This window comes from Phacochoerus africanus, chromosome 3 (genome assembly GCF_016906955.1).
Source record: "Phacochoerus africanus isolate WHEZ1 chromosome 3, ROS_Pafr_v1, whole genome shotgun sequence".
NCBI lineage: Eukaryota > Metazoa > Chordata > Mammalia > Artiodactyla > Suidae > Phacochoerus > Phacochoerus africanus.
In genome coordinates this window covers 49,567,549-49,594,875 of record NC_062546.1, presented here as the reverse complement: position 1 = coordinate 49,594,875, position 27,327 = coordinate 49,567,549, and the positions used below count along the sequence as shown (strand labels likewise).

The window sequence follows — 27,327 nt, the reverse complement described above, 5'->3', positions numbered from 1 at the left end:
CAAACAGCATATGAGTAAATGCAGACACACCTGGAAGAAAGAGCCCCCGTCTGCAAGGATCTCCGCTGCCACACAGCCAGGGACACTGCTTCACCGTTCTCCCCTCCTTTCTGCTCTCCCCCTAGACAAGCCCAAGGTGGACCTCTGGGAACCCTGTGGTCAGTGCTAGCACCCCAACCTGCCCCTGCCATCGCCACCTTTCCCCTTGGGGGTGGGTGATGTGGGCATATGGGTCTTGCTGAGCTTGTGAGCTCCTTACTGAACATCAGTGCAACGTCTTCTATTGTACCACTCTTCTCCGTCTCTTCCTCCTCCCTTTCAAATTTTTATTGGTTATCATAGGGGAAAAAAAAACCATTTTTGCATTTTGTAAGTCAAAAACTGCCCTGTATCACTAAGCATTAAGCATTAAAATCATGTTAGTGATCTATCTATTGAGGAAAAGGAAAGCTGTGAGTTACAAATCAACAGTAGATACAGTATTCTGCTTAATCATATAAAATACTCAAAAGTGCTCAAACCCTTATTTTTAAAGACCCAGAAAGCTTGCAGACTTAAATTTCCTACCAATATTGTCAAACTGAATGCAGAGATCCTCAGATGCCATCATTCAATTACATTTTAGATATTTCATATTGACTTTATAAGCACTGGTGCTACTCAAATGCAAAAGATTTTGTCATTTATTATTAGAGATATACAATACAGCATTTCCACTGGAGCTGTATTTGGTGGCTCTGTGCACTAACATGGCAACTCTTTAATATTACTCTGGGGGTGAAATATGAAACTGGCTCCTTCGGTTTGCAGGGTTAAGAACTCCCAGATGTCCATATCATTCTTAAGTACTCCCAAGCAGCCTGGCATCACAGTCCTGGCCAGCAGAATGGGAACCCAGCAGTCTCCTCTGAGCTGACAGTTATGTCCTGCCCAAGTGTCACAGAGACTGGATTGAGAAACGGCAGCTCTGGCTGTAGAACACATAGCCATTTATGAGTCCAGAGCATGAACATACCATTCTGAGACAGATAAGAATCAAATATTTTGTTCTCCTGGCCATTTTAATCCTGCAATGAAGTCAACTGAGAGTAGGCAGGATGGTGGCTTTAAGACACAGAGGCAGGCTGCACAGCACAAACCAGATGCAAGCTGGTGGCTATCCCCATGGGCATGCCCTCCACAACCATTCATTAATAATTGCCTGTTGAAGGGGCCTGGTGCACAGCACTATCAAAAGTGGAAATAAAGGTCCGCTGAAGTGCAAATGTATCATCAGAGGAAAACACTGCTTGATCTACAAAACTTCATTAAGCACAATTTTTCAGAAATGTACTCAAAAGGCAAAGGGAGGTCAGCATCTTCTCAGGCATGGATGTCCCTTCAAATGGTCCAAATGGTGTTTGTTTTACTATCATTTCAGATTTCAATCAATGCCTTCTAGGGCAATACAATGTGGACTGCATTTAGAGATCTCATCTTTAGGCCCACTGCAATCAACCCTGCACAGGTGACGCACTGGATGTGTGAAAGTGAAGACTGGTTCTGGGTTCTACTCCTGGTGACATGAGCCTCAGTTAGAATCTGACCATTGCCTGGGCACCTTTCAGGGCAAGCATTTTATGGCTTCACCACAACCAAAGGCCTCGAGAGCACAGCTACAAAGAAGTTCACTCACTTTCACACAACCAGGACCCTGAGTTCCTCTGAAAGTGGGTGCTAACAGAAAATTCCCACATGTGCTACCCCAAAACCTCCCAAGATGACCTGAGAAAGGATGCGCACACGGGCTCATGTATGTGTTCAGTGTGCAGCCACGCACCCTGCCTCGCATAAGCAGTCTTGGCTAAAGGACAAGCAGCCGCTTTACAGTAAGTATGTGTCCCAGCAGTGAAGTGTGGCTCCGCAACTGGCAGGGTAATTCACTGGCTTGACTGAATATTCTTAGGGAAAGTTGCCACTAGAGCACATTACTTCATTAAATAAGAGCTTATCTAAATCAAAATCAACAAAGCCAATTTTCCAAGAAAGCGACTGAGGATAATAAAGCATTTGCTATTCTCATCCAATAAAAGTGCCTTTTCGGGCACTTCCTCAGCATGAAGCTGGTCAATCCTGGGGCTTTCACTTGCACAATCATCTACACCTCGATCCCTGGGCTCCCCCGCAGACAGGACTGTCTGCTCTATTTTGTACTGATGACTGGAAAGTAAACAAATTAAACCATGCTTTTCTTTATACCAGAGGTTGGCAAACTGATCCAAGAGCCAAATCCGGCATGCTACCTGCTTTTGTGAGTTAAGTTTCACTGGGACACAACACCCCCCCAACACTCATTCAGGAGTTGTCCACACCTGCTGCCATGGGGCAACACCTGAGCTGATTAGTCGCAATAGAAAACACAGAGCCTAAAGTATTTACTGGTTGTCTCTCTACAGGAAAAAAAGAAAAAAAAAAAAAAGACTATCTTAAAAAGTATATCTTAAATATGGGAAGATCTCCCCCAAAGAGATCTTTGCAGAAAAAAGTTTTTTAAAGTTAATAGTGTTACTAGATGTCATTAAGAAAAAAATCTGGAAATTCCTGTCGTGGCTCAGTGGTAATGAATCCCACAGTATCTATGAGGATGTGGGTTCAATCACTGGCTTTGCTCAGTGGGTTAAGGATCCAGTGCAGCTGTGGCTGTGGCCAACAGCTGCAGTTCTGATTCATCCCCTAGCCTGGAAACTTTCATCTGCCTCAGGTACAGCCCTAAAAGGAAAAAAGAAAAATTCTGAGGAGTTCCTTCTGTGACGCAGTTGGATAAGGGTCCAGTGTTGCCACAGCTGTGGTGTAGATTGCAGCTGTGGCTCAGATTCAATCTATGGCCTGGGAACTTCCATATGCTGTGGGTGCAGCCAAAAGGAAAAAAGAGTCTGAGCAGACAGACACCTTTGTAGTTACATGTTTCCATGTCAAGCTCTAGCCCCAGAACAGCAAGAGAACCTAACCAGCCCCAGAAAAGTTCTTACTTTGTTCAAAACTCTGCTGGAGGTACCCCATTTCCTCCCTGGCATCCAGGTGATCTGAACCCTTTCTCCAGCCTAGTCTCTCACTAGCCACTTTACATACCACACTCCAGGCAAGCAGTCTACACTCTTGCCTCTGAGCCACTGCTCTTCTAGTCTGTTCTCAATTCATTTCTAATACTCTATTTTTATTCACCATTTAAGGCACAATGAAAACAGCACTTCCTCCAGGCAATATTCCCAGCTGGCCTTAGAATTTGTAATGTATTCCCCTATAACTTAGAACTTCTGGCCATGATTTCTACAAGTCACTCCCCAAGTCACCAGGAAACTGCTTTATGATTCCCAGGGAGGGCTGGTTTAAAATGAAGATTTCAGGAGGTCCTGTTTTGGCTCAGTGGGGCACAAGCCCGACTAGTAATGCATGAGGATGTGGCATAGATCCCTGGCTTCGCTCAGTGGGCTAAGGATCCATCATTACTTCAAGCTGCAGTGTATGCTGCAGATGTGGTACAGATCCTGAGTTGCTGTGGCTGTGGCATAGGCCACATAGGCAGCTGCAGCTCTGATTTGACCCCTGACCTAGGAACTTCCATATGCCCCAGGTGTGGCCCTAAAAAGCAAAATAAAATAAAATAAAATAAAATAAAATGAAGGTTTCTGCAAGTCACACAGTCCTGGTTAATCAGAGTCTCAGGTGAGGTCCCTGTATCTGTGTTTTGAATAATCCCTCTGGGAGAGACTGAGGCACCAGGCAACAAAGGTGACAACCCCATGCCAGGCAAAGGGATTTATTATTTTGGCCACTTGATAAACATTTCTTGGATGTCTGCTTTGACTCAGGCACAATAATAAACAGATATGACAACAGAAAAAACTACTTCTGGATCCTTGAGGGGTTTCTGTTGTGTGAAAAAGATACCTATCACGGCTATACATGAAGGGTGGTGATCTAGTCCTACAAGATGCCATGCAAGTTTGTAGCTGCTTAAAGAAGTGCTTCAGCCCACATGAAAGAGGTTAGTTCAGACAGAGAGAAGAGCAAATGAATGCCACACAACAGACCCAGAAATCTTTGAAGAATTGCAGATACTTTACAATGGGTGAGAACTGATTTGGGGAAGGTCAGAAGAGACCTACATTCTTCCTGCAGGCAAGAGGAAAACTGCTGAAGAAACTTGTTCTGAAAGGACCACTTTGGGGGGACAGGGGGATGCGAAAGCTGACCTTAACCCCAAAATTATTCTCAGAAGGCATTCTGACAGGTTGTGGCATGGCCCTTGTTTGTGGTGTCAGCTCAGATGACTAGCCTTCCCAGGTCATGTCTGCACACAGCTCGGCCTCTATGGACTCCCTTCAACAGCACTGAAGCATCTGTGACAAGCTCCTGGCTGCCAACGTGCTCATCTCCCCAGGGGGCTGGAATCTCCCTGACAGTAGAAACTGAGCCTGTCATACTCATCACTGGATTTCTAGCACCAACTCTCACTTAGTAATTAATAAACTGAAGTTGCTATTTACAAATATCCTTTGAGAGGAATTTTATTAGACTAGAAATGAGAGGTTAAGTCTTTCTGCCACATTGATTTTAACTGCAATTTTGGGAGAGGATGTTCTTTTTAAGATTAAAAGCACTGTGCATGGACTTTCAAGATAAAACCAGATTACTGCCCCCCCGCCCCCATCCAGGCCTCAGGGGCTGGCATTTCTCTTTGGTGCCATCAAGGAAAGGGTTTTAAAAAGTTTAAAAGGCAATGGCTCTATGAGCCTATGAACAGCACCATGAAGGTATGAAATACATCTGTCCCAAACCAAAACATTTAATGAAAATGAAAACAAGCACATAATTCATCAGCACAGAGAGAACACTCTGTCTGCGGCTTCCACCATCTACCAAGAAAGCAATCAAGCTGGCACAAAACCTTTCATTGCCAAATAAGCATTTACTGGAGTCCAAACTGCAGCACAATTTTAAAACATAAAGCAAGTTTGGCCTTAAAAAAACCACAGTTTTAATATTGAATCTTCCATCAGGAATGTGTGTCCCAAGTGCCTTTTTAAAAAAAGCAAAGAACTTTCAAAGAAAAGTCTTAATTGGTAACATGTCTCTTTTGTTTACTCTATGTATGTACCTATCAACTGGACTGCTGGAAAGTAGCTTATAGACCCGGTATCCTTTACTCAAACAAACACTTTAGCGGGCATATCTTAAGATAAACTTATCCTCCCACATCATCGCCTGAGTTATCACACCTGAGAGGTGACATTAATTTTAATAATGTGATCTAATATTCAGGTCACACTTAAATTTCTCTAATTGGTTATAAAATTTCTTATAGCCAATCAGAGTTCCTACATTCCATCTGATGTTTAAAGCCAGGCTAAACATTCTCAGTAAGGAGACAGCTCAGACTTCTTATAGCATCATATCAGGAGGCCTGTCACATCAAGCTGTTCCACGAGGTAGGAAAGCCAGGTTAGGGTAGTGACTGCTGGAACTCTCCATTTTAAAAGTACCTTTTCTGGAGTTCCAGTTGTGGCTAAGCGGAAACGAAACCTGACTCATATGCATGAGGATGAAGTTTCAATCCCTGGCCTTGCTCAGTGGGTTAAAGATCCGGTGTTACCACGGGCTGTGGTGCAAGTGGTAGATGTGGCTTGGATCTGGTGCTGCTGTGGCTGTGGTGTAGGCCAGCAGCTGTAGGTCCGATTTGACCCCTCACCTGGGAACTTCCATATGCTGAAGGTACAGCCCTAAAAAGCAAAAAAAATTTTAAAAAGCATCTTTTCTCTTTTGTAATGAATAAATTCTCTACAGGGTGATTCTTAGATTGTACAAATATTATATTCCCACTAGTTTATTAGCATTCTTACATAGTGGACTTAAAAATTATGGTTTTTCAATTTTATCATTCTATCTATATCCATTCATTAGTGTCCTTTTGTAAAGCCATTTTTTTAGAGGTGTTTTTATTTACTTATTTTTAAAAATTTATCTATTTATTTATTTTCCACTGTACAGCATGGGGCCCAAGTTACACATACATGTATACATAATTTTTCCTCCCATTGTCATGTTGCAATCTAAATATCTAGACATAGTTCTCAGTGCTACACAGCAGGATCTCATTGTAAATCCACTCCAAAAGCAATAGTTTGCATCCGTTAACCCCAAGCTCCCAATCCATCCCATTCCCTCCCCCTCCCTCTCCCTCCCCCTGGGCAACCACAAGTCTATTCTCCAAGTCTGTGATTTTCTTTTCTGTGGAAAGGTTCATTTGTGCTGTATATTAGATTCCAGTTATAAGTGATATCATATGGTATTTGTCTTTCTCTTTCTGACTTATTTCACTCAGTATGAGAGTCTCTAGTTCCATCCATGTTGCTGCAAATGGCATTATGTTGTTCTTTTTTATGGCTGAGTAGTATTCCATTGTGTATATATACCACATCTTCCTTTAAAGATTTTCTCTTTTTTTTTTCAGAGTTATCTAAGAAATATTTTATTTTTTGTTTTTTCCCGCTGTACAGCATGGAGATCAAGTTATTCTTACATGTATACATTTTTCCCCCCACCCTTTGTTCTATTGCAATATGAGTATCCAGACATAGTTCTCAATGCTACTCAGCAGGATCTCCTTGTAAATCTATCCTAAGTTGTATCTGATAACCCCAAGCTCCCGATCCCTCCCACTCCCTCCCTCTCCCGTCGGGCAGCCACAAGTCTATTGTCCAAGTCCAAGATTTTTAAAGAGACTTTTTTTGAGGAACATCACTGTAAATGTACAGATTTGTTTTTAATTCAGTTTAATAATACACTTTCATGACTATTCCTTTTAATAATTAGATTGTCCTAAACTTGCCCAAAGCAGCCTGTTCAAGACAGGTTCCCATCCTTTTGTCATAGCTCCTCAGTACCCCTGCCTTATTCTTTAAGCAGTTCCTTGCTTTCTGACACGAGATGTTCCAGGCTTAACTTTCACTTTTCTCAGCCCTAACCCTGGAGTCAACCACTTCTCCAAGGAGTCCTGATTCATTTCAGTGGAGAATGGTACTTAGATACCAAGATCTGAGGACTAGGTGGGCTCACCATTGCTGGGATGGCATTCAGTCAGCAAACAGAGATACAACTCATTTTTTCAATCATGGGGTCATAATGATACCTCCAGTTCAAGTCAATACTACTGAATTTCTTTCTTTCTTTCCATATTTATACCTCTCCTTCTACTATACTGAGAATCCTGATTTCCAACACCAACGGAGTCAATCATTTGTTCAATATGTAATACCATACAGCACAGTTCCAGAATTACACCAATATCACTACTAAGACGACCTCTAAATTCAAGATTTCTCCTTTTTTGTTTTGTTTTTTGTCTTTAGAATATATATCCCATTCAGAGTATGCAAATTACCATGCTCTAAAGTCTGTGAATTAATTCTTTTCTCTACGTGACCAGCAATATGACATATAATTAGTTTTACTTGTTTCTGTGTGTATTCAATTTCAGGGTTTGCTTTTCTTCATCCTTAGATTTTGTTTTGCAAATACTGAATGTTTCTATAGTTAAAAAAAAAAAATCAAACCATATAAAGAGATATACCAGGAAAGTCTCACTGCCATTCCTATCCCCTCCATCCCCAAATCACACTCATCCATCACTGCTAACCATTCCTTTTTTTTTTTTGCTTTTTAGGGCCACACCCACAGCACATGGAGGTTCCCATGCTAGGGGTCTAATCGGAGCTGCAGCTGCTGGCCTACACCACATCCATAGCAACACCAGATCTGAGCTGCATCTGCGACCTACACCACAGCTCACGGAAACTCCAGATCCAAAACCTATTAATCGAGGCCAGGGATCAAACCCTCTACCTTATGGTTCCTAGTCAGATTCATTTCTGCTGCACCATGATGGGAACTCCCAACTATTTCTATTAATTTCTAACTTATTCTTATTTCTCTAAACACACAAACACTTTTTTGCAACTTGCTCTTTCAATATATCTTAGAACTTACTCTATATCAGTTCATAGAGATGTTTCTTATTCTTTCTCAGGGCTACATAGTAATTCATTATATATGACTGTAGTCAGTCTCCTACATATGGGCATTTAAATTGTATTAAATATTTAGACATTACAAATTATACAACAATAAAAAAAACTTGTGTTTATTTTGCATTTGTGAGATTACAGCTACAGGGTAAATTTCTAGAAGTGGGATGGATTGCTGATAAATGTATATGTACTCTAGATACTATAACATTCTTCTTCATAGGGACTGAACTACTTTCACTCCTGATGACACTGTGTAATAATAGCCATTCTTCCACAGCTTTGCCATCAGAGGGCTTGTCAAAATTACTTTCTGTGAGTCTGACAAAGGAGAGAAATGGTATCTCAGGGTAGCTTCAGTTTGTATTTCTCTTATTGTAAGTCAATTTGATGACCCTTTCATATGGAATAGGGCCATTTTATAACTTTTTTGTGAACTGTCTATTCATGCCTTATGCCCTTTTTTCTTATCTTGGTCCCACCCACAGTATGTGGAAGTTCCTGGGTCAGGGAATGAACCCATGCCATAGCAGCAACCTAAGCTGCTACAGTGATAATGCAAGGTTCTTTTGCCCTGTGAGGTTCATTTGCCCTTTTTTTCCATACAGTTTTTTTGGTATTTTTAAACTCTGACTTTTAAGAGTTCTTTCTATATTAGAACTTATCTATGATATGTTACAGATATTTTTCTCTTTTATCTGTTTCTGCTATATTTCTACAATATAAAGCTTAAAAATTTTTAAATATTTAATGACATCAAATTCATCACCCTTTTTGTTTCTAGACTTTGAATCCTAGTTTAAAAGCCTTTTTCAACTGCTAGTTATAAAGGAATTCACCCTTATTTTATTCTAATGGTTATATAGTTTTATTTTTCTTATATTTGGATCTCTAATCCATTTTGAGTTGATTCAAAGACAAGTTTTAACTAAAGTCAAGTGTAACTTTTATCTTCAAGTCTATGATAGTCTGGTCTTACAGGTATGTATCAAAATTACATGGACTATTTCAGTCAGTACTTCTAATCAGACACACTCCTGGGGTACCTCAGTAGAAAGCAGCCCACTAGCATCTCTCCCGGTTCCCAAGAGGAGGCCTTGTTCAGACAGAGCACAGAAATTTTGGAGGGTACAATTTTGATAACCTTCTTTTCAAGCATGATAGTATCAGTGATTTCATGTCAAGAGTTTATTACTTAAAAATCTAGCCAGTCACAGAGAAGCATGAAGGGATTCTTTGGGGGTATGGAATGCTCTGTGGGTTGTGGTGGTGATTAAGTGTACACAGTCACTTAATCATCTAAGCATATACATGAAAAGGGACAAATTTTACTGAATGTCAATTACCCCTCAATAGTATGACTTTAAAAAATTGTATCTATAAAGTGTCTTTCTGGCAGGGGAAATGGGAGGAAGATAATAACACAGTCCTTAAAATACTAGTTATGTCAAATAGATACCAAAAAACACAAAAATTTAAAAAAAAATAAAGAGTTTCCCTCTGGGTGTTTGACGAGAGCTTTATCCTCTGCTTCTGGGTGGTGCTGCTTTATCCCTGTACAACTTTTGACAGGCAGTCACCTGCCTGAAAAGGAAGGATAAAAGGGTGAACCAGTGGGCCGTGGGGAAGAAAATGAGCATTTTATAGAACATGTGAGAACATGTGTGGTAAGTAAGAGGTGACAGTCAAAGAAAAAATATTTGGGGGAAGTAAATTAATCCCACATATACTAATAAGACTTAGTCTCCTAGTCTCCCTGAAGCCTCAGAAATACTAGCAAACAGAGAAACAGCATGTTAACTGAAGGGGGAGGCCACCTAGAAAAGCTACGGCAGTGTGGCCAAAGAGCACACCCAACCCCTGCCATGTCATCAAGGACAGGCTGCTCCACCTGGGGTCCCAGCCCTTGCCCACTGCACTCCCCTGCCTCCTTCCCTTCAGGAGAGTCCACTACAATAAAGAGCACCAACAGGTGGGTATGGACAGGTGTTAGTCATTATCTTATTCGATGCTAACAATTTTATTATTATTATCATTTTACAAGCAATGGAAGGGGGTTTTGAGATCAGGCAATTTGCCCAGAGTCATACGGCTGGTAAATGGTAGAATGAGAGTGACTCTGAAGCCAAAGCTCCCTGATACAGCTGGTGAGGGGAGTGAGGCAAAGCTCCCCATCCTAGGTCATTACCTCTAGGTTCTCCCTTGCTCCAATGTCTTTTATGTACTATCTAAAATTCTTCGAGTTAAAGGAACGGTAATTATTTTATGTGGGGGTTGTGGGGGGAACTGCTGAAAAAACCTACAACTTGCTATTAAGAGCCTGCTTAACCTGACAGGCTCCCTATTATCTACATAATAATTCTGGCAAAAACCTTCACCCTGAACCCACGCCTTTGGCTCCATCTCCCAGTTTACAACAAATGGGGGGCTGTGGAACAAATCAAATACCAGCACAAAGACAGACAAATTCAGACAATGAGATGACTGGCCTGGACTCTAAAAAGAAGATGATGTGGAAGAAAAAGGTAGGGGTTATTTATTATTAGACCAAAAGAAACACAAACAAATGCAACACATGTACCTGAAAGGATCCTGGTTCAGAGAGGTGGAGGGAATAGCCATAAAAGATATTTTAGGGACAACTAGGGAAATTTAATATAGACTGCATATTAGATGATATGACTAAACTTTCACAGGTATGTAACTGGTTACACAGGAGACCTTTATTCCCAGGAGAATATTTAGGGGTGAGCCACCATCATGCTACCTGCAACTCTCAAGTAATTTAAGAAAATGCACATACAATACCTCCCCCCATACAAATACACATACAGAAAAAGAATGAAGGGGAAAATCCCAGTCTCCCTCATCTAAGCAGCACATCCCTTCATTCTTCTACATTTTATCAACAGTTAAGAGTTCAAAGCTCCAGAATTAAGACCTTAAAGTATCCTGGAGCTGCTCCCTATACTTAGTGAGCAGACAACATGTACAACATGGCTCCATAAGAACCCAAGGAGATGCAAGGCAGGGAAGTGTTCTCAGCAAAGGAAGGTTTTGTTTTCTACAGCAGGCTTGTGATGAGGAGAGGCTCCCAAGGAAGGGGCCACTTCACCTGCAGCTTTTTTTTTCACTGGAGAAGCCTCCAAGAGGCACTTGGAACAAAAGACTGGATGTGGTCCCCTAAACACAGCACCTGCACACTTCAGGGAAGATCAGAGGTCAGCATGATGTACAATGGGCAGGGTCCTGGAGGGACCTCCTTCATACCCAGAGTCAAGGGTGGGGATTCTGGGAAGCTCAGAGCTGCTACCAAGGCTTGGTCTCTGATAGAAAAGACAATGACAGTCAAGATGATACATTAACTGAGTCCTCCCCAGAGCCAGGGAGGTGTGGCTGCTGTGGGCAGGCTAACACCCAGGTTAGGAAGACTCTGCCCTACTCTTGGAATTTTAAAGGCTTCGTACTAATTCCTGGAAAGAGTCCAAGGGATAAGAGGGATTGACATCACAAATTAACTAGAATGAGGAGAACTGTGAAACCTCACTCAAGGGTGCTTAGCAATAAAGACCTCGTTGAAAGCAAAGGTCAAGGTCAAAGGGAAAAGGAGAGAAGGAAAACGTCAGGAGGGAGGAGAGGAATGGAGGATGCAGCTGTCACAAAACCCACCCATTCCCAATAAGCAGAGACTCTGCAAATCACTAAAGCCACAGAAGTTACACAACTGGGGCTGAGACACTGACCTCCACTTCAAAACAAGCCATGGTCTCTTGACAAAAGAAAACCATGTTCAGGCTTGGGAAGATGTGCAGTGAAGGAAGGAGGGCAGCATCAGACACCATCTATGTGGCCTGATCCAGCCCAGCTTGTGGAAAACATGCCCCCAAAGGAGTGTTTACGACCTGGCATCCTAGAGCTGGCACTCTGGGCTTGCAAAGGCACACATCTGTTTCACCCTCACTGCTTCCATAACAATTTTGGTTATTTTTATGGAATGAAACAGCTTTCCAGGAAGAGCACGCTGCTCTTCACCAGAGTGCCCAGGAAATTCAGAGCAGGGATGATCTGGCCACCACCCACAGGATGGGAATGCTCACACAATCCTTCCTTCTACTCTAGACCCACAAGTGTCGTCTCGGCTTCCTCACAACACCAGACCCACCCCTCAGAGGCATGGACAACAGCAGGTCTCCAGGTCCCATGCACCCACTATAGCCAATGCAGGGGACTATGTCTTAGGCAGAATACACAAGGAAATGCACAGAACTCAGACACATGTGGTAAACCACTCAGTTGGAAAAGTGAAAAATCTGTCCTAGAAATCATGAAAGCTGAACATGAACAGTCTTTCCTTCTGCAGCTCTCCACCTACAAAAATGAGTGTGAACTGTGAACAAACACCAACAAACACACAACCCATCTGCAAATCCCTATGGCTGCGACACTGGGAATAAACCCCACTCTTGGCCACCTTAGCCTTTCTCTCCCACACTGTCCAACCCTTATATTTCCTCTGACCCACTGCTTTATCTGTTTGTTTGACTCAGGTGTGATCAGGAAGTAAATGCACAAGGCTGCTAAGATGATAATTCACGAAAGTCTAAGATGAGGGTGTATGTCAGCAATAGCAGAACTAAAAGGCTTTTCATATTATTCATACTTTATAACTTTTCAAACATATTTTAGGCAGAAGTTTATATAATCAACAAAAACACAAGGATGGCAAACATAATCCACAGGACACCTTAGGAAGAGCCTCCTCTCATTTTCACAGAAGGAAACTGGGAGCTGGAGAGGCCCTCTGTCCAAAAGTCATAAGGCTCGCTAACCTCTAAAGCTCAACCTCTCATGCTCTCTTGTACTCCTACAAGCTTGAAGGAAGAAGAAACCGTCATTTACCACATGGCATAAGCTAACATTTGCCTGGGAACTACAGATTCTGAGTGCCCGTGGGATTACAGTTTATCATCACAATATTCAAATACTGGATTTTAACTAACACTGGCAATGCTGCTGCTCTGACAGTATGACCCTGTTCAGAGTAGGTACTGTGTATCCGAGTACCAGAGGTGAGTCTCCATTCCTCTGAGGTTAGAGTGACAGCCCTGCTCTATTGGAAATCCTAGGGGAGTGGGATATTTGGCTTTAAATATTTGCTCTTTTCTTATGAAACCCACAGGAAACCGGGGGGCAAGGCTATGAGAAGTGGTTCAGCTGGAGGGGAAGCCCTGCCTCTTGGGACACAGTGAAAGGAGGAGAATTTGAAGAAAGAGGTGTCAGAGTTTTAACGGGAAGGAGTAAGAGACAGGGAGATGCAGAGAGTGGGGTAGATGGGATAAATGAATACACAGACATGCCAAACAAACCCCAGAGGAAGTGACCAACCAGGTGAGGGGGAGATGCCTCTCACCTACCTCAGCATCTGGGTTCACTTTCACACAGCAGACCCTCAAACACATGCTGGACAAAACTGAAAAGAACATATCAATGACAGCTTGAAGCTTAGAGGAGTTGGAAACCATGCCACTGGTTGCCTTCTTGCTGTTCTCCTACCCGAAGGGAGCTGGAGGCAAGTATCCCAGACAAGAAAAAGGTGCTTTTAGCACAAAGAGGGAAGAAAAACAAAAATTAACTATGGGCCAGAAGCATGAGGGGGAGGGAGTGACATCACTGGGTGGGTGGTGCTCTGCCCTCTCCCCAGTCCAAAAGGCAGTTGTTCAAATACACTCAATCATAGAGATTCTTTAAGACAAAAAAGGCACACTCAAGGCTCTTCTTTCTATCTAAGTATCAAAAGCAGAAACTGACAGAATGGCCACCATTAATAACAAATGCTGGAGAGGGTGTAGAGAAAAGAGAATCCTCCTGCACTGTTGGTGGCAATGTAAATTGGTACATCCACTATGGAAAACAGTATGGAGGTTCCTCAGAAAACTAAATGGAGAACTACCACATGATCCAGCAATCCCACTCCAGGGCATATATATGACCAAAATATTCATTGAAAAAGACACATGCACCCCTATGTTCACTGCAGCACTATTCACAATAGCCAGGACATGGAAACAACCTAAATGTCCATCAGCAGATGAATGGATTAAGATGATGTGGTACATATACACAATGGAAGACTACTCACCCATAAAAAGAATGAAATAATGCCACTTGCAGCAACATGGATGCAACGAGAAATTCTCACACTAAGTGAGGTAAGTCATAAAGAGACAGATATCATATTACATCACTTACATGTGGAATCTAAAATATGTCACAGATGAACCTATCTACAAAACAGAAACAGATTCACAGACGTAGAGAACATATTTGTGGTTGCCAAGGTGGAGAGAGGAGGGAGCGGGATGGACTGGGAGTTTGGGATCAGTAACTGCAAACTATTACATTTAGAATGGATAAGCAATGAGGTCCTACTGCACAGCACAGGGAACCACATCCAATTTCTCGGGATAGACCATGATGGAGGATAATATAAGAAAAGAAATGCATATATATGTCAAACTGGGTCACATTGCTGTTCAACAGAAATTGGCACAACACTGTAAATCAACTATACTTTAATAATGACAACAACAAACATCCAGAATGTGGGCTGGAGCTGAATTCATCACTCAGACAGACTTCAATTCCCAAACATACACACACACACTCTCTCTCTCTCCCCCCTTGGCTACCTTTCCCACACAGTAGAGTTCTGTGGATTCTGCTTCTCTATCTCCCCTACCAGCTCCTTTCTGTCCCCACTCCAGAATCCTTGCCTGGGTCCTTGTCACCTTTCTCTTGGATTTCCCTAATCCCTGAACTGGAGTTTTGAGTACTTCAGGAGCTGGCCAGCCCTCACAGCCTTCCTTCCATCAGTAGACCCTCAGGGGAGCCGCTCTACCCCTTCTGAGGACACTGCCTATGCCTCCAACCAGAATGCCCTAACACTGTTCTCCCCATATTCTCCTGTCCCCCCAAGTAAAGTTAACCCTGAGGATTCTGACTCATTGGAAGATAGTCCATGATTCCCAAGCTGCTTCCGTTGCCCTCTGCCTTCACTCCCACTCCTCTAGCAGGGAAGGCAGACTGTCTGTAATGAAGTGAGAGACAGAATTTGCATGTTTACTCTGCTGTCCTTCTGAGGGCAGTCCTGTCCCCACAGGCTCCACCCCTTGAGTAGGGCCCTAGGGTAAATGAAAAGGCTAACTGCAAAGGGGGTGGAAGAAGAGGACAGGAGAGGACAAAGCAAGCCTTCAGGAGGAGGTAGGACAGGATAGTTCTCTTCCTGCCTATGCCAGGTCCACACCCATTTAAGCTGGGGACTGGGGATGCAAAGTGGAGCCCTGGCATCAAGGAGGGAAGCACACATCAATGGGAAAAGACACAAACAAAAAATGACAAAGTGAAGTAAGAGCCAAATTAGAAGAACATATACAAGATGCAGGTATGGGAATTCAGATGATAGAACAGAGGCTTTAGGGAGTCAGGGATGCTTCATAAGAGGGGAGGGACAAGCCAGGACTGGAAGTCTGCAAGGGAGCACACAGGATGGCAAGACAGCAGGGTGGGCCGGGGAGGAGCTCACCCCAGGGTGAGCACAGGGAAGGGGATGCAGGTCTCAGGGACATGGCTGGAAGGGTGGTAGGACAGAAAAACAAGGGAGAAGCCTCCAGGGTGGGCACATCCCAGTTTTTAAACAGAGTAGAGCTGTAGCCTGGCAGCACCTAGGAAGAGGCGAACACTGAATGATGGCACTGGGTAGCACACAGAGCAGGACAGAGAGCAGCCCTGGGGCAGGGAAACCAACCAGGAACACAGCAAAACACAGGCCAGGCCTGCACTTCAGGAATGGGCACGGGAAGGGGGTGCTGGAGAGAACTTGCTCTGGCAGCTGTGGGATGGAAGGGGCCAAGTGACTCTGAGTTTTCAGCCTGCACAACTAGGTGGGAAATGGTGTCACCCACCTAGAGAAGACACACAGTAGGGCTGGGAGGAGGCAGGCAAATGCCACAAGCACACACCTCCCCACAGTCTTGTCAGTCCTTCTAAGCAGCCCTAGGTGGATGGCAGTGCTCGATGCCTCATGGGCACTTCAGCATCCCCAGTTTAGTACTCCAATCTCACCTGCATCCAAAAGTTGTCTGCAACAAAGTTGTGATTCCCACACAGAAGAAAATGGTCCCAATGAGCTGGCTGGTGGCCCACTGGTCGTACCCCACACACATGGCGTCGGCCAGCAGAAAGGGCACCGCGATTGTGCCGCTGAAGCAGGTCAGGTAGTGCTGTGAGTGACAGGAGACAGCAGGAGAAAGAGTAAACCTTTCTTTGTATTTTTTTTTCTGACTTTACCCTAAACTTTGCCCCCTCCACACACACCCCATTGTTTTTAAAAAGTAGTCCACATGAAGAATTTCTATTTTTTTAGGTATAATCTCCTACATGTCAAATCATCTCTCTTTTCCAGCATTTCTCCTTTCCATTACATTTTCTTGTCTTACTACTCACTTGTACGATCACTTACTACTCACATGAATCCAGGCCAGCACAAAGGAAGTACTCAGTAAAAACACTGGTGAAGTTTTACTTACATAATTCTTACTGGGAATATTTACTTTTTAAAAACACTTTTCAAGAACTTTTTTTTTGGTCTTTTCTGTCTTTTTAGGGCTGCACCCTTGGCATATGGAGGTTCCCAGGCTAGGGGTCAAATCAGAGCTGTAGCCACCAGCCTACGCCAGAGCCACAGCAATGTGGGATCCGAGCTGCGTTTGCAACCTACACCCCAGCTCACGGCCACGCCAGATCATTAACCCACTGAGCAAGGGCAGGGATTGAACCCGCAACCTCACGGTTCTTAGTTGGATTCGTTAACCACTGTGCCACGACAGGAACTCCCTCAAGAACATTTTTAAAAAGAGTGTATACGTATATGTATGAATGGAATCACAGTGCTGTACAGCAGAAATTAACACATTATAAATCAATTATACTTCAATTTAAAAAATCATAAAAATTTTTTTTGAAGTTAAAAAAATACAATGGGAGTTCCCGTCGTGGTACAGTAGTTAACGAATCCGACTAGGAACCATGAGGTTGCGGTTCGGTCCCTGCCCTTGCTCAGTGGGTTAAGGATCCGGCGTTGCCGTGAGCTGTGGTGTAGGTCGCAGACGCGGCTCGGATCCCGCGTTGCTGTGGCTCTGGCGTAGGCCGGTAGCTACAGCTCCGATTCAACCCCTAGCCTGGGAACCTCCATATGCCTCGGGAACGGCCCAAGAAATAGCAACAACAACAACAACAACAAAAAAGACAAAAGACAAAAAAAAATACAATGCATTTCAGCATCAATCGCTAAAATCATAGGTCCTTTCTCCTCTAATCTGTTAATACAGACTGTGTTGTACTTAACCATTCTTGAAACAAAACCCTAGTTAGTCACGCTATGTTTTTCTTCTGGGATTTGACTTGGCAATATTTTACATAGAATTTTACATACATGTTCTTGAGATAATTACTCTACTCTAAAAAAAAATTCTTTCAGGTCTGGGGATTGAATTTATACAAACGTCATTGCACAAGGCGTTTTCCATCTTTTTCCATGGTCTGGCACTGTTAACCAGCAAACAGGGAATGGTAAGGGCACACAGGAGCTGTGGGAATCCTCCACAGAGCCCAGCCCACTCATCCTTTAGGGCTCCTCCCCCATGCTTTGTGGCCCTGGCAGGACATTCCAGCCCTCACTGCTCACCTCTCTTCTTTCCAGAAGCCGGCCTGTTCAGTTCCAACTTCTTTTCTGCAAACCTCCTACTTTTCTTCCCAATAGTTCCCCATCTCTGCTCATGTTTGCCAAAGTGTGCTGCTTCAGCCCATAAAGCCCAATCGTGTAACACTAAGAGGTGTTTGGTGAGGGGAACAGAGCAATTCCATCTAGGACTTCCCAGGGCTGCTCACCAGTTTAGGAGGAATGCACACTGTCCAGAAGGGCATGATGCACACAGGGTTTCCCAGTCCTACCTGAACAAGAAAGACTACTTCTAGAAATATCTATAATATCAACATTTCAAAAAATATGTTTCCTGAACCTGGCTTGAGATACTCAGCCCAAGGGAAATTATTTGCTAAGATCATTCAGCTCCTTTGATTATATTTTTTTCTTTTTTAGATACCCTTCCGTCTAGGTTACCAAGTACTTTGATACCTGAGGTGGGGGAGGGGCCTGGAAACTGGACCAAAGCATCAGCTGTCAGCAGGTACAGTCTACCTCCAAGTGAATAAACCTGTCTGGGCAATGGGACTGATTTTTCTCAGCATGAACTGATCATTCAAAGAATGGAAAGTAAGACCTCAAAACCAAGGCAAACTCAGTCCAGTGGTGTGTGTCTGGGCTAAGAGCCTTCCAGGGCACCCTCTTTCTCCTAAAGTCCCCCCTTCAATCTCTAAGTGGGGAAGGAAAAGGGAGGTGAGCACCAAAGATGCAGTAGTCCTGCATCAGCTTGTGTTACCACCACCACCCCCATCCTCTCATCCCCTCCTCTGGCAGCTTCCCTACTCTGCTCCCACTGGAAGCTACGGCAGACAAAGCAGCCACCACCAATGCAAAGTCTGCCTTCCTTTAAAAACAGAACTGAAGCCTCCACATTTATGTCCTGACCAATATCACACCTCTCAGTATCACCCATATTTCATGGCAGTGTTGACAGTGACTGTGGATTAGTTAACTAGGATTGGTGAACCCTTTTTTTCTCTCTTCTTCTACCTTTCTCTTCCCTCTATTCTCCCCTTTCCATTATCTACAACCCTTTCTCCTTCCTTCCATGTCATTTCTCTTGCTTATTCCCCGAACATTTTCCTTCTTTCATTCCATGATTAACCTACTCCTCCTGTTTTCTACCTTTCACTGCAATAAAATTCATGTTAACAATCTCCATTCATCATTCTTAAGAGTAATTTACAACAAAGTCATCAATAGATAAAAATAAAAGTTGAATTTAAAAAAAATCCAGACAGCCAATTCAAGCATCTGTTGGTGGTAACATTTCAAAGGAACCATCTTACCTGCAACCCTAGAAATATGCACAGGTACCAGGGAGGAACATCTTCTATGGTATAAATCATGTCCGATCTCTGGGGATCTAAACTACCAGTGCTATCCAAGGTCTCAGCGAGAGAGCTCTGTGAGGGAGAGGAAGACAAACTGTTGCTTAATAAAAGTAAGGACTAAAGTTAACTCAGAATAGACCACTGTTACCGAAAAACAACTTCATAAAGGGGCTGTCACTCTCCTATAAAATTAAGCCTTGGTTATCTTTGACACAGTCTCAAGCACACTCATTTAGTGGGACAATCTGTCTTCAGGGTTTGGGGGTTCAGTATTCTAAGAGCACCCAGCTATTCAGAACTTCTCCCCAGGCCTGGGCAACCTCCTGTATGGAGAGGGATGCTGCCGAGGTTGAGACCACAGAATAATACCTTGGCATGAGCCATCCTTGGGTGGTGCCCTAAATGAAGAAATGCTACAAAATGCTAGCTACTTTCAAACAGGGTACTAATTTGCCCCTCCAACACCATCCCATCCCTGGAAGGAAGGAAGGAAGGAAAGGGAAGGAAGAAATGGAACTAATGTAAATGTCCACAAATGGTATTAGGAAAAAGTAGGGAACTGTGTGGTCAAGGGGATAAGTGAACCCTATCAGACAAAAGCTGCACTGCATCTTCCTGAGATAGACAGAGCATGTTTGGTCATGGAGGACCACGGTACCACATTCTGTTATCACTGCATGAACAATAAAACCCACTTTAAATCTGCAAAAACAAAAAACTTAAACAGCAAGTTTTCTTTAAAAGATGACTATATTAATACTTTGATGATGTCATCTTGAATAGACTTTTTCATATTATTCTATGGTCTAAAATAATCTAAAAAGAAAGGGGGATAGTTCTCATTGTGGCTCAGTGCAAACCCATCTAGCATCCATGAGGACAAGGGTTTAATCCCTGGCCTCACTCAGTGGGTTAAAGATCCAGCACTGCAGTGAGCTGTGGTGTAGGCCGGTAGCTGCAGCTCCAATTTGACCCCTATCCTGGGAACTTTCATATGCTGTGGGTACGGGCCTAAAAAGACAAAAAAAAAAAAAAAGCAAATTACCTGTCCTTCAAAGATTAGTGAGCTCAGAAATCAGCTTTCTTGTTGGCGCCCAAACCTTTCCAATTTCTCCTATGGTTACTTATCTAGTCTAGCACTTTTAGCCTCTTTTTCTTTTTCTTTAGGAAATAATTTCCCCTACAGCAGGAGTCAGCAAACTCTTTCTTTAAAAGGCTATGGAGTAAACATTTTAGGCTTTGTGGGCCATGTGGTTCTGTCACAACTACTCAGCTCTGCTACTACACAGCAGAAGAGCATTAGACAATATGCAAACAAATGGGAAGAGCTGTGTTCCATTTAAACTTTATTTATAGAAGTAAGTGTTGGGCCAGATTTGGTTTGCAGCATGCAGCTTGCCAACCCCTGCTACAGTGTTTCAAACTGATTATCACAAAGTTGCAGTTAATATTATCCTGTACATTTTTTACATCTCTTTTCACATTGCTAATGTATATTTGTGCTTTCTCATTCTTTACTTTAATTAGGTCCACCAAAATTTAATTTCATTTACCAGAACCGGCTTTTGAGTTCTGGTAAAACACGGTAGCCTGACCACTCTGTCATCTCCTCTAACTCTGAAAAACACTTAGAAAGAATAAATATGACACAAGCCTACAAGGTCGAAGAAAACAGGAAAAAGAGAAATGAGATTAACATATTTCTGGAATATGTAAAAACATCTGTAGGAGTTATGACCCATTTGTAAGAGAAAAGGAATCTACAACATTGGTGCCTAGAGAAGAAAGGTATAAAGAAGCGAGCTGGCTGACCAACAGAAGCCCAGGAAAGTTCTATGTCTGGAAGCACAAGACAGAGTGGGAATAGAAAGAATATATGGGATTTAACTCTGCAAACCAATCAACAGACACCCTGTTGCCTACTGCTATCCTCATCCTTCAAGACATAAAAATATATTGTTTGAAGAATACAAAGGCTGAGGGAATACCACCCGGGATTAAATGCAAGCTTGAAAAGGGGGATCCTCATCTGCTTCCAGAATGGCAAAAGCCAAGTTATAGAATCCAGGCTTATAACCACAAGAAGAGACCAGGGGATTTCTTTCTAGAGGAACTGATCAGCCCCAGAGACAAGCCATCTGCGAATTCCCCAGTGACAAGACAGCTTTCCTACTCAGTGGCAAGGCCGACTAGTTGACAAAATTCCTTCACACAAAACAACTCTACAATCATATTTTTTATTGCCTCACATTCCTCCCAAAATAAGAACCATACAAAGAGAGGAAATAGGGTCCATGTAATAGAAAGAAAACATACTGGGGGTAGGGTTAAGAAACCTGTATCTTCACAGAAATATTTTGAACCTAGGAGGAAAGAGGTGACATTTTAAAAGCCTTAATCAGTAAATAAAAACAAAAAGTAAAAGAAATCTTAGAGACTAAAAAAAGATAGAAAAAAATTCATCAAAAGGGTTGAAATTCAAATGTATCTGCCCCAAATAATAAAAAGACAAATATGGGTAAGAAACAAGAAAACAGAATAAAGGAATCAAAGAAATTAAGAACATTTCTAAGAACTAAAAGCTATGTTTACAAATTAGAAAGATGTACTAAGAACTCAATAAATGAATGAAAAAAGACTCAGGTTTGTTTTTGTTTTTGTTTTGTTTTTTGTCTTTTTGCTATTTCTTGGGCCGCTCCCGTGGCACATGGAGGTTCCCAGGCTAGGAGTTGAATCAGAGCTGTAGCCACCAGCCTACACCAGAGCCACAGCAACGCGGGATCCGAGCCGCGTCTGCAACCTACACCATAGCTCACGGCAACGCCAGATCGTTAACCCACTGAGCAAGGGCAGGGACCCGCAACCTCATGGTTCCTAGTCGGATTCGTTAACCACTGCGCCACGACGGGAACTTCCAGCTTTTTTTTTTTTTGAGGGCCGCATATGCAGCATATGGAAATTCCCAGGCTAGGAGTCAAATCAGAGCTACAACTGAGGCCTACGCCAGTCACAACCCAAGATAGGAGCACATCTGGGACCTACACCACAGCTCACAGCAACGCCGGGTACTTAACGCACTGAGCAAGGCCAGGGATCGAACTTGCATCCTCATGGATACTAGTTGGGTTCATAACCACTGAGTCACACTGGGAACTCCCAAAGATTCAGATATTTTGAAAACAATAAAACAATCAACTATATTAAGGAAGACCTTAAAATAGAAACCTAAGGACAAATGGAAATAAAACATGACAGAATCTGATAAAATTTGGATAGAATTTGGATAAAAGAGAAAAAAAGAAAAATGAAAGGGGTAGGAACACAAGAGAGAACAGACATGGAAAAAATGTAAGAGGGAAAAAATACGAAATAGAGAAGGCAGACAAAGGAGATCCAAAATATGCTTAATTGAAGCCCCCAAATAAGAAAACCAAAGGAACAGACTGGAACAAAAAATAAAGATATAATTCAAGATAGCATTCCTGAAGTAACAGGAGCCTTGAAGCTAAATATTGAAAGTGCCAGGAAAAACTGACCCAGAAGGTCAGCATCAAAACTCATGATATGATTATTATTATACGACATTCAGTAAAGTTACTAAATACCAAAGATAAATAAAGGATTCGTAAAAAAGGCAAAAAAAAAATCAAGATATTGATACAAAGGGAAAAAAAAAAAAAAAAAAAAAGACCAGCCTGAGTTTTCATTACAATGTTCAATAGGAAAATGGAAGAACAGCAAACTATAAGATATGATTTAATTATTTCCTTAACATTGTATTATAGAATTTTTCAAATATATACAAAAATAGAAGGAATATAAGATGCTCGCTTTTTATCTATTCCAGCTTCAAAATTTACCTATGTTCTTATTTAATCTATTCCCCATCCCATTCCAACTTTATTGGGGTAAGGGGATGAATTATTTTAAACCAAATCCTCAAAATACATAAATTTGTCCATAAACATGTTTGTCTCTTAAAAAAGAACCATAATACCATTACATACTAATCAAATGCACAATTTCTTCCTATCAACTAATACCCAATGCAATGTTTTCATATTGTGTCAAAACTTTGTTACAGGTGACTTATTTCATCAGGTTCCAAAAAAAGTCCAAAGGATTTTACATCCAGCTGAACTCTCCTTCAAGCCTAAATGCCATAGATAAATTCCCATCCAAAACTATTCCCATGATCCAGTCCTTCTCTTCGAAACTAACACTATTGTTCTACTTCTCTAACTTCAGCGAACATATGAATCACATAGGAATTGTATGAAAATGCATGTTCTGATTCAGCGGTCTTGGTTGGGGCAGAGATTCTGCATTCTAACAAAACTTGTAGGTAATGATGCTAGTGATGCTAGTCCATGGAGACTATACTTTGAATATCAAGGGTCTAAAGGAATAACTTTAGTCAACCAGGAAGTTACTGGGAAAACCAGTAAAAGGCCTGACTCAAATTAACTGTAGAAATAAAACTAAAAGTTAGGATTAGGTTGCCAGAATATACAAATGTCACGTGCACCAAAAAAAAAAAAAATCATTACAATTAATAAAACGTGAGAGGAAAAAGGAAAAAGGTAAGCAGTAAAGTTAATTGTCATAACACTTAAATCTGATAAATCAATTACAACGATGAGCAGAAAGAACATTTCTGACCAAATTCAGATAATAGAGAAAAGAGCAAGAGGATGGAAGGAAACACACACCAATTTTGTTACTATTCATAGCAGGAAACTGAAGGACAATGAAATAAAGGATTAGGTATATTGTTCCGTAGTTATGATTATACAGGTGTCCATCAGAATAAAAGCACAAAGATTTTAAATGTCACAACACAAAAGTAAAACATAAAGAAATAAATGTAAATAGGCTAGGAGTTCCCGTCATGGCTCAGCGGTTAACAAATCTGACCAGCATCCATGAGGATGCAGGTTCAATCCCCGGCCTTGCTCAGTGGGTTAAGGATCCAGCGTTGCCATGAGCTGTGGTGTAGGTCACAGATGTGACTCAGATCCCACATTGCTGTGGCTGTGGTGCAGGCCGGCAGCTGTAGCTCTGATATGACCCCTAGTCTGGGAACCTCCATATGCCACAGGTGTAGCCCTAAAAAGCAAAATAAATAAATAAATAAAATAAAATAAAATAAAATAAATAAATGGAAATAGGCTAAACTCAACTATTAAAGGAACAAATTTTAAGACTTTCTCAGAGTTCCTGTCATGGCACAGCGGAAATGAATCCAACTAGGAACCATGAGGTTTTGTGTTTGATCCCTGGCCTCACTCAGTGGATTAAGGATCCAGTGTTGCTGTGAGCAGTGGTGTAGGTCACACACTTGGCTTGGATCTGGTGTGGCTGTGGCGTAGGCTGGCAGCTACAGCTCCGATTAGACCCCTAGCCTGGGAACCTCCATATGCTGCAGGTGAGGCCCTAAAAAGACAAAACACACACAAAAAAAACTTTCTCAAAGCAAAACTCAACTCTATACCAAATATAAAAGATACACCTAGAGCAAAGTGATTCAAAAAGGTTGAAAAGAATTGGTAAAGTATATAAGAAAAATGCAAATAAAATCTTAATTATCTTCAAACAAGGTAAAGAGTGATAACCAAGACAAATATGAGCATGTTTTAAATGATAAAGGGTACAATTTACTATAAACATGTTATAAGTAATTTACGTACAAATAAGAGAATCTTATATAAAAAAAATCTAAGAAATAATAGGAGAAATCTGAAAAATACCAGTAATGGGAAATCAATCTCTCAATTTATGGCAGATCAGATAGCAGGCAAAAGACACAACACAACAAGATACAAAATATAACCCATAAATATGTAACTCTTTTCAACTATCTGGAACACAAAAATTCACAAAAAAATATTCACAGAAATATAAGAAGCATTTTAATGTATTCCAAAAAGGAATACAAGTAACTTTCTGATCATAATGCAACGAAACTGGAAATTTATAAAATAAACAATCAAAAGCTCTCAATCTGTTAATTTTAAAAGCCCCTTAAAGGGCAAAGGGCAAAGAAGACATACAGTCCAAAATAGCAAACTGTTTAGAAAATACAAATTTGGGACAACTAGGTTAAGTAGAAGGCAGTGAAGAATGCAATAACTTGGAGGAAACGTTTTGATATACAAAGTTCCCAATTGAAGGAATTATTTAATAAGTAAAAGCTAAGAAATTTCTTTGAAATCACAAAGCAGTTTAAAAATAAATTGGTTGGAATTCCCGTCGTGGTGCAGTGGTTAACGAATCTGACTAGGAACCATGAGGTTGCGGTTCGATCCCTGCCCTTGATCAGTGGGTTAACAATCCGGCGTTGCCATGAACTGTGGTTTAGGTTGCAGACGCGGATCCTGCATTGCTGTGGCTCTGGCGTAGGCTGGCAGCTACAGCTCGGATTCGACCCCTAGCCTGGGAACCTCCATATGCCACAGGAGCGGCCCAAGAAATAGCAAAAAGACAAAAATAAATAAATAAAAATAATAAAAATAAATTGGTTAAAATAACTGTACTACCTAAAAGAGAATTACTCAACCAAGTGGAAAGTCAAGTGAATATTAACTGTTTCCTGGGTTAGTAACAGTTTATTTGTAACCTTGATCCTGCTGAAAGACAACTTTGTTAAAAGACAACTTTCTGCTGAAAGACAATGTTCTGTAATAATAAAAATGAACAAAATTTAAAAAACAAACTAAACAAAACAAATTTGGGAGTTCCCACCGTGGCTCAGTTAATGAACCCGACTAGTATCCATGATGACACGGGTTCGATTTCTGGCCTTGCTAGGAATCCGGTATTGCCATGAGCTGTGGTGTAGGTCACAGATGCAGCTCGGATTACGTGTTGCTGTGGCTGTGGTATAGGCCAGCAGCTACAGCTCCAATTGGACCCCTAGCCTGGGAACTTGCATATGCTGTGGGTGCAGCTCTGGAAAAAAAAAAAAAAAAAGAAAATAGAATTTTATTTAGAATTACACATGAAAACCCACTGCTAAAGCAGTGCTCAGCAGAAAATCACACTTAAAGCAAACTAAGCCTCAAAAGATAATAGAAAAATAACAGGAAAACTCGATAAATAAAAAACCAGATACATTAGAAAACAGAAAATGCAGTTGCACTAAATAAAACTAAAATTTTGTTCCTTTTTTTGTCTTCTTTATAGATGCAAATGTGAAAATTCCCGGGCCAGGGACAGAACGCGTTCAGCAGTTGTGACTTGCACCACAGCTGCAGCAACACCAGATCCTTAAACTCACTGCACCACAGGGGAATTTCCTAAAATGTAGTTCTTTTAAATTAAAAAAAACAACAACTAGCTAATCCAGGGAAATAAAAATGGAGCAATATGGTAGAAGAAAAGATAAATATACAAAATCAAAAACAAGGTAGAAATAATCACAGAAATAAAGGAATTAAAAAGCATAAAAATCCATCTTGAGCAAGAACTGAGCAGTTCTATGTATATAACTTGAAAATTGGAATGAGTCGATTTTTTAGAAAAACTACTTTACCAAAAGTGACTCCAGAAAAAAATAAGCTCAATTTGACTGATTCCCAAAGTAAAAACAGAAATTCTGAAGGGTATGTCAAAACATCTGCAACTCAAATCAAAAAGGGTGAATCTCTCCTAGAAGTCAGTAAAAAGACCGAGAGCCAATTCTAAAATTGCACAAAAGATAAGTCAGACAATATACAGAAAGGGATATCAAGTGACTCTTAAGCATATGAAATAGAGATGCAATCTCAGCAATGAAAAACACAAGATAAAACTACAGCATGAAAACCAAATTGAGAGACATACTACAAAATAAACTGGCCCATACTCCAAGGTAAAGAAAGACAAACAACACTGACAAGCTGTTCCAGATCAAAGGAGACTAAAGATGCACATAACAAACGCACTAAGTGATACCTATTTGGATCATGGAACTAAACTTTATCTATTTATTATTTAGCTATAAGGGACATTATTGGGACAACTGAGGAAATTCAAATGAAAATTATTAAGCTTCATTTTTAAATTGAAATTAATGAAATCAACTAATTATCAACAATAGTTGTATCAATGTGAATATCTTGATATCTTTGTTTTTAGGAAATATGCAATGAAGAATTTAGGGATAAAAGAGCACTGTGTCTGTAACTTA

General features: G+C 41.5%; 1 protein-coding gene across 4 annotated transcripts in view; it reads right to left on the bottom strand.

The window, feature by feature from the left end:
- The window catches only part of SLC23A2 (solute carrier family 23 member 2), a 156,982-nt gene that overhangs the window by 34,735 nt on the left and 94,920 nt on the right, over positions 1-27,327 (bottom strand). For all 4 annotated transcript variants that reach the window (XM_047771721.1, XM_047771722.1, XM_047771724.1 and 1 more), the window contains 2 exons: positions 19,113-19,229; positions 16,185-16,342 (listed from right to left, as the gene is read on the bottom strand). In XM_047771721.1, coding sequence (XP_047627677.1) covers positions 16,185-16,342; positions 19,113-19,229 — 275 coding nt within the window. The remainder of the gene's footprint in view (positions 1-16,184; positions 16,343-19,112; positions 19,230-27,327) is intronic.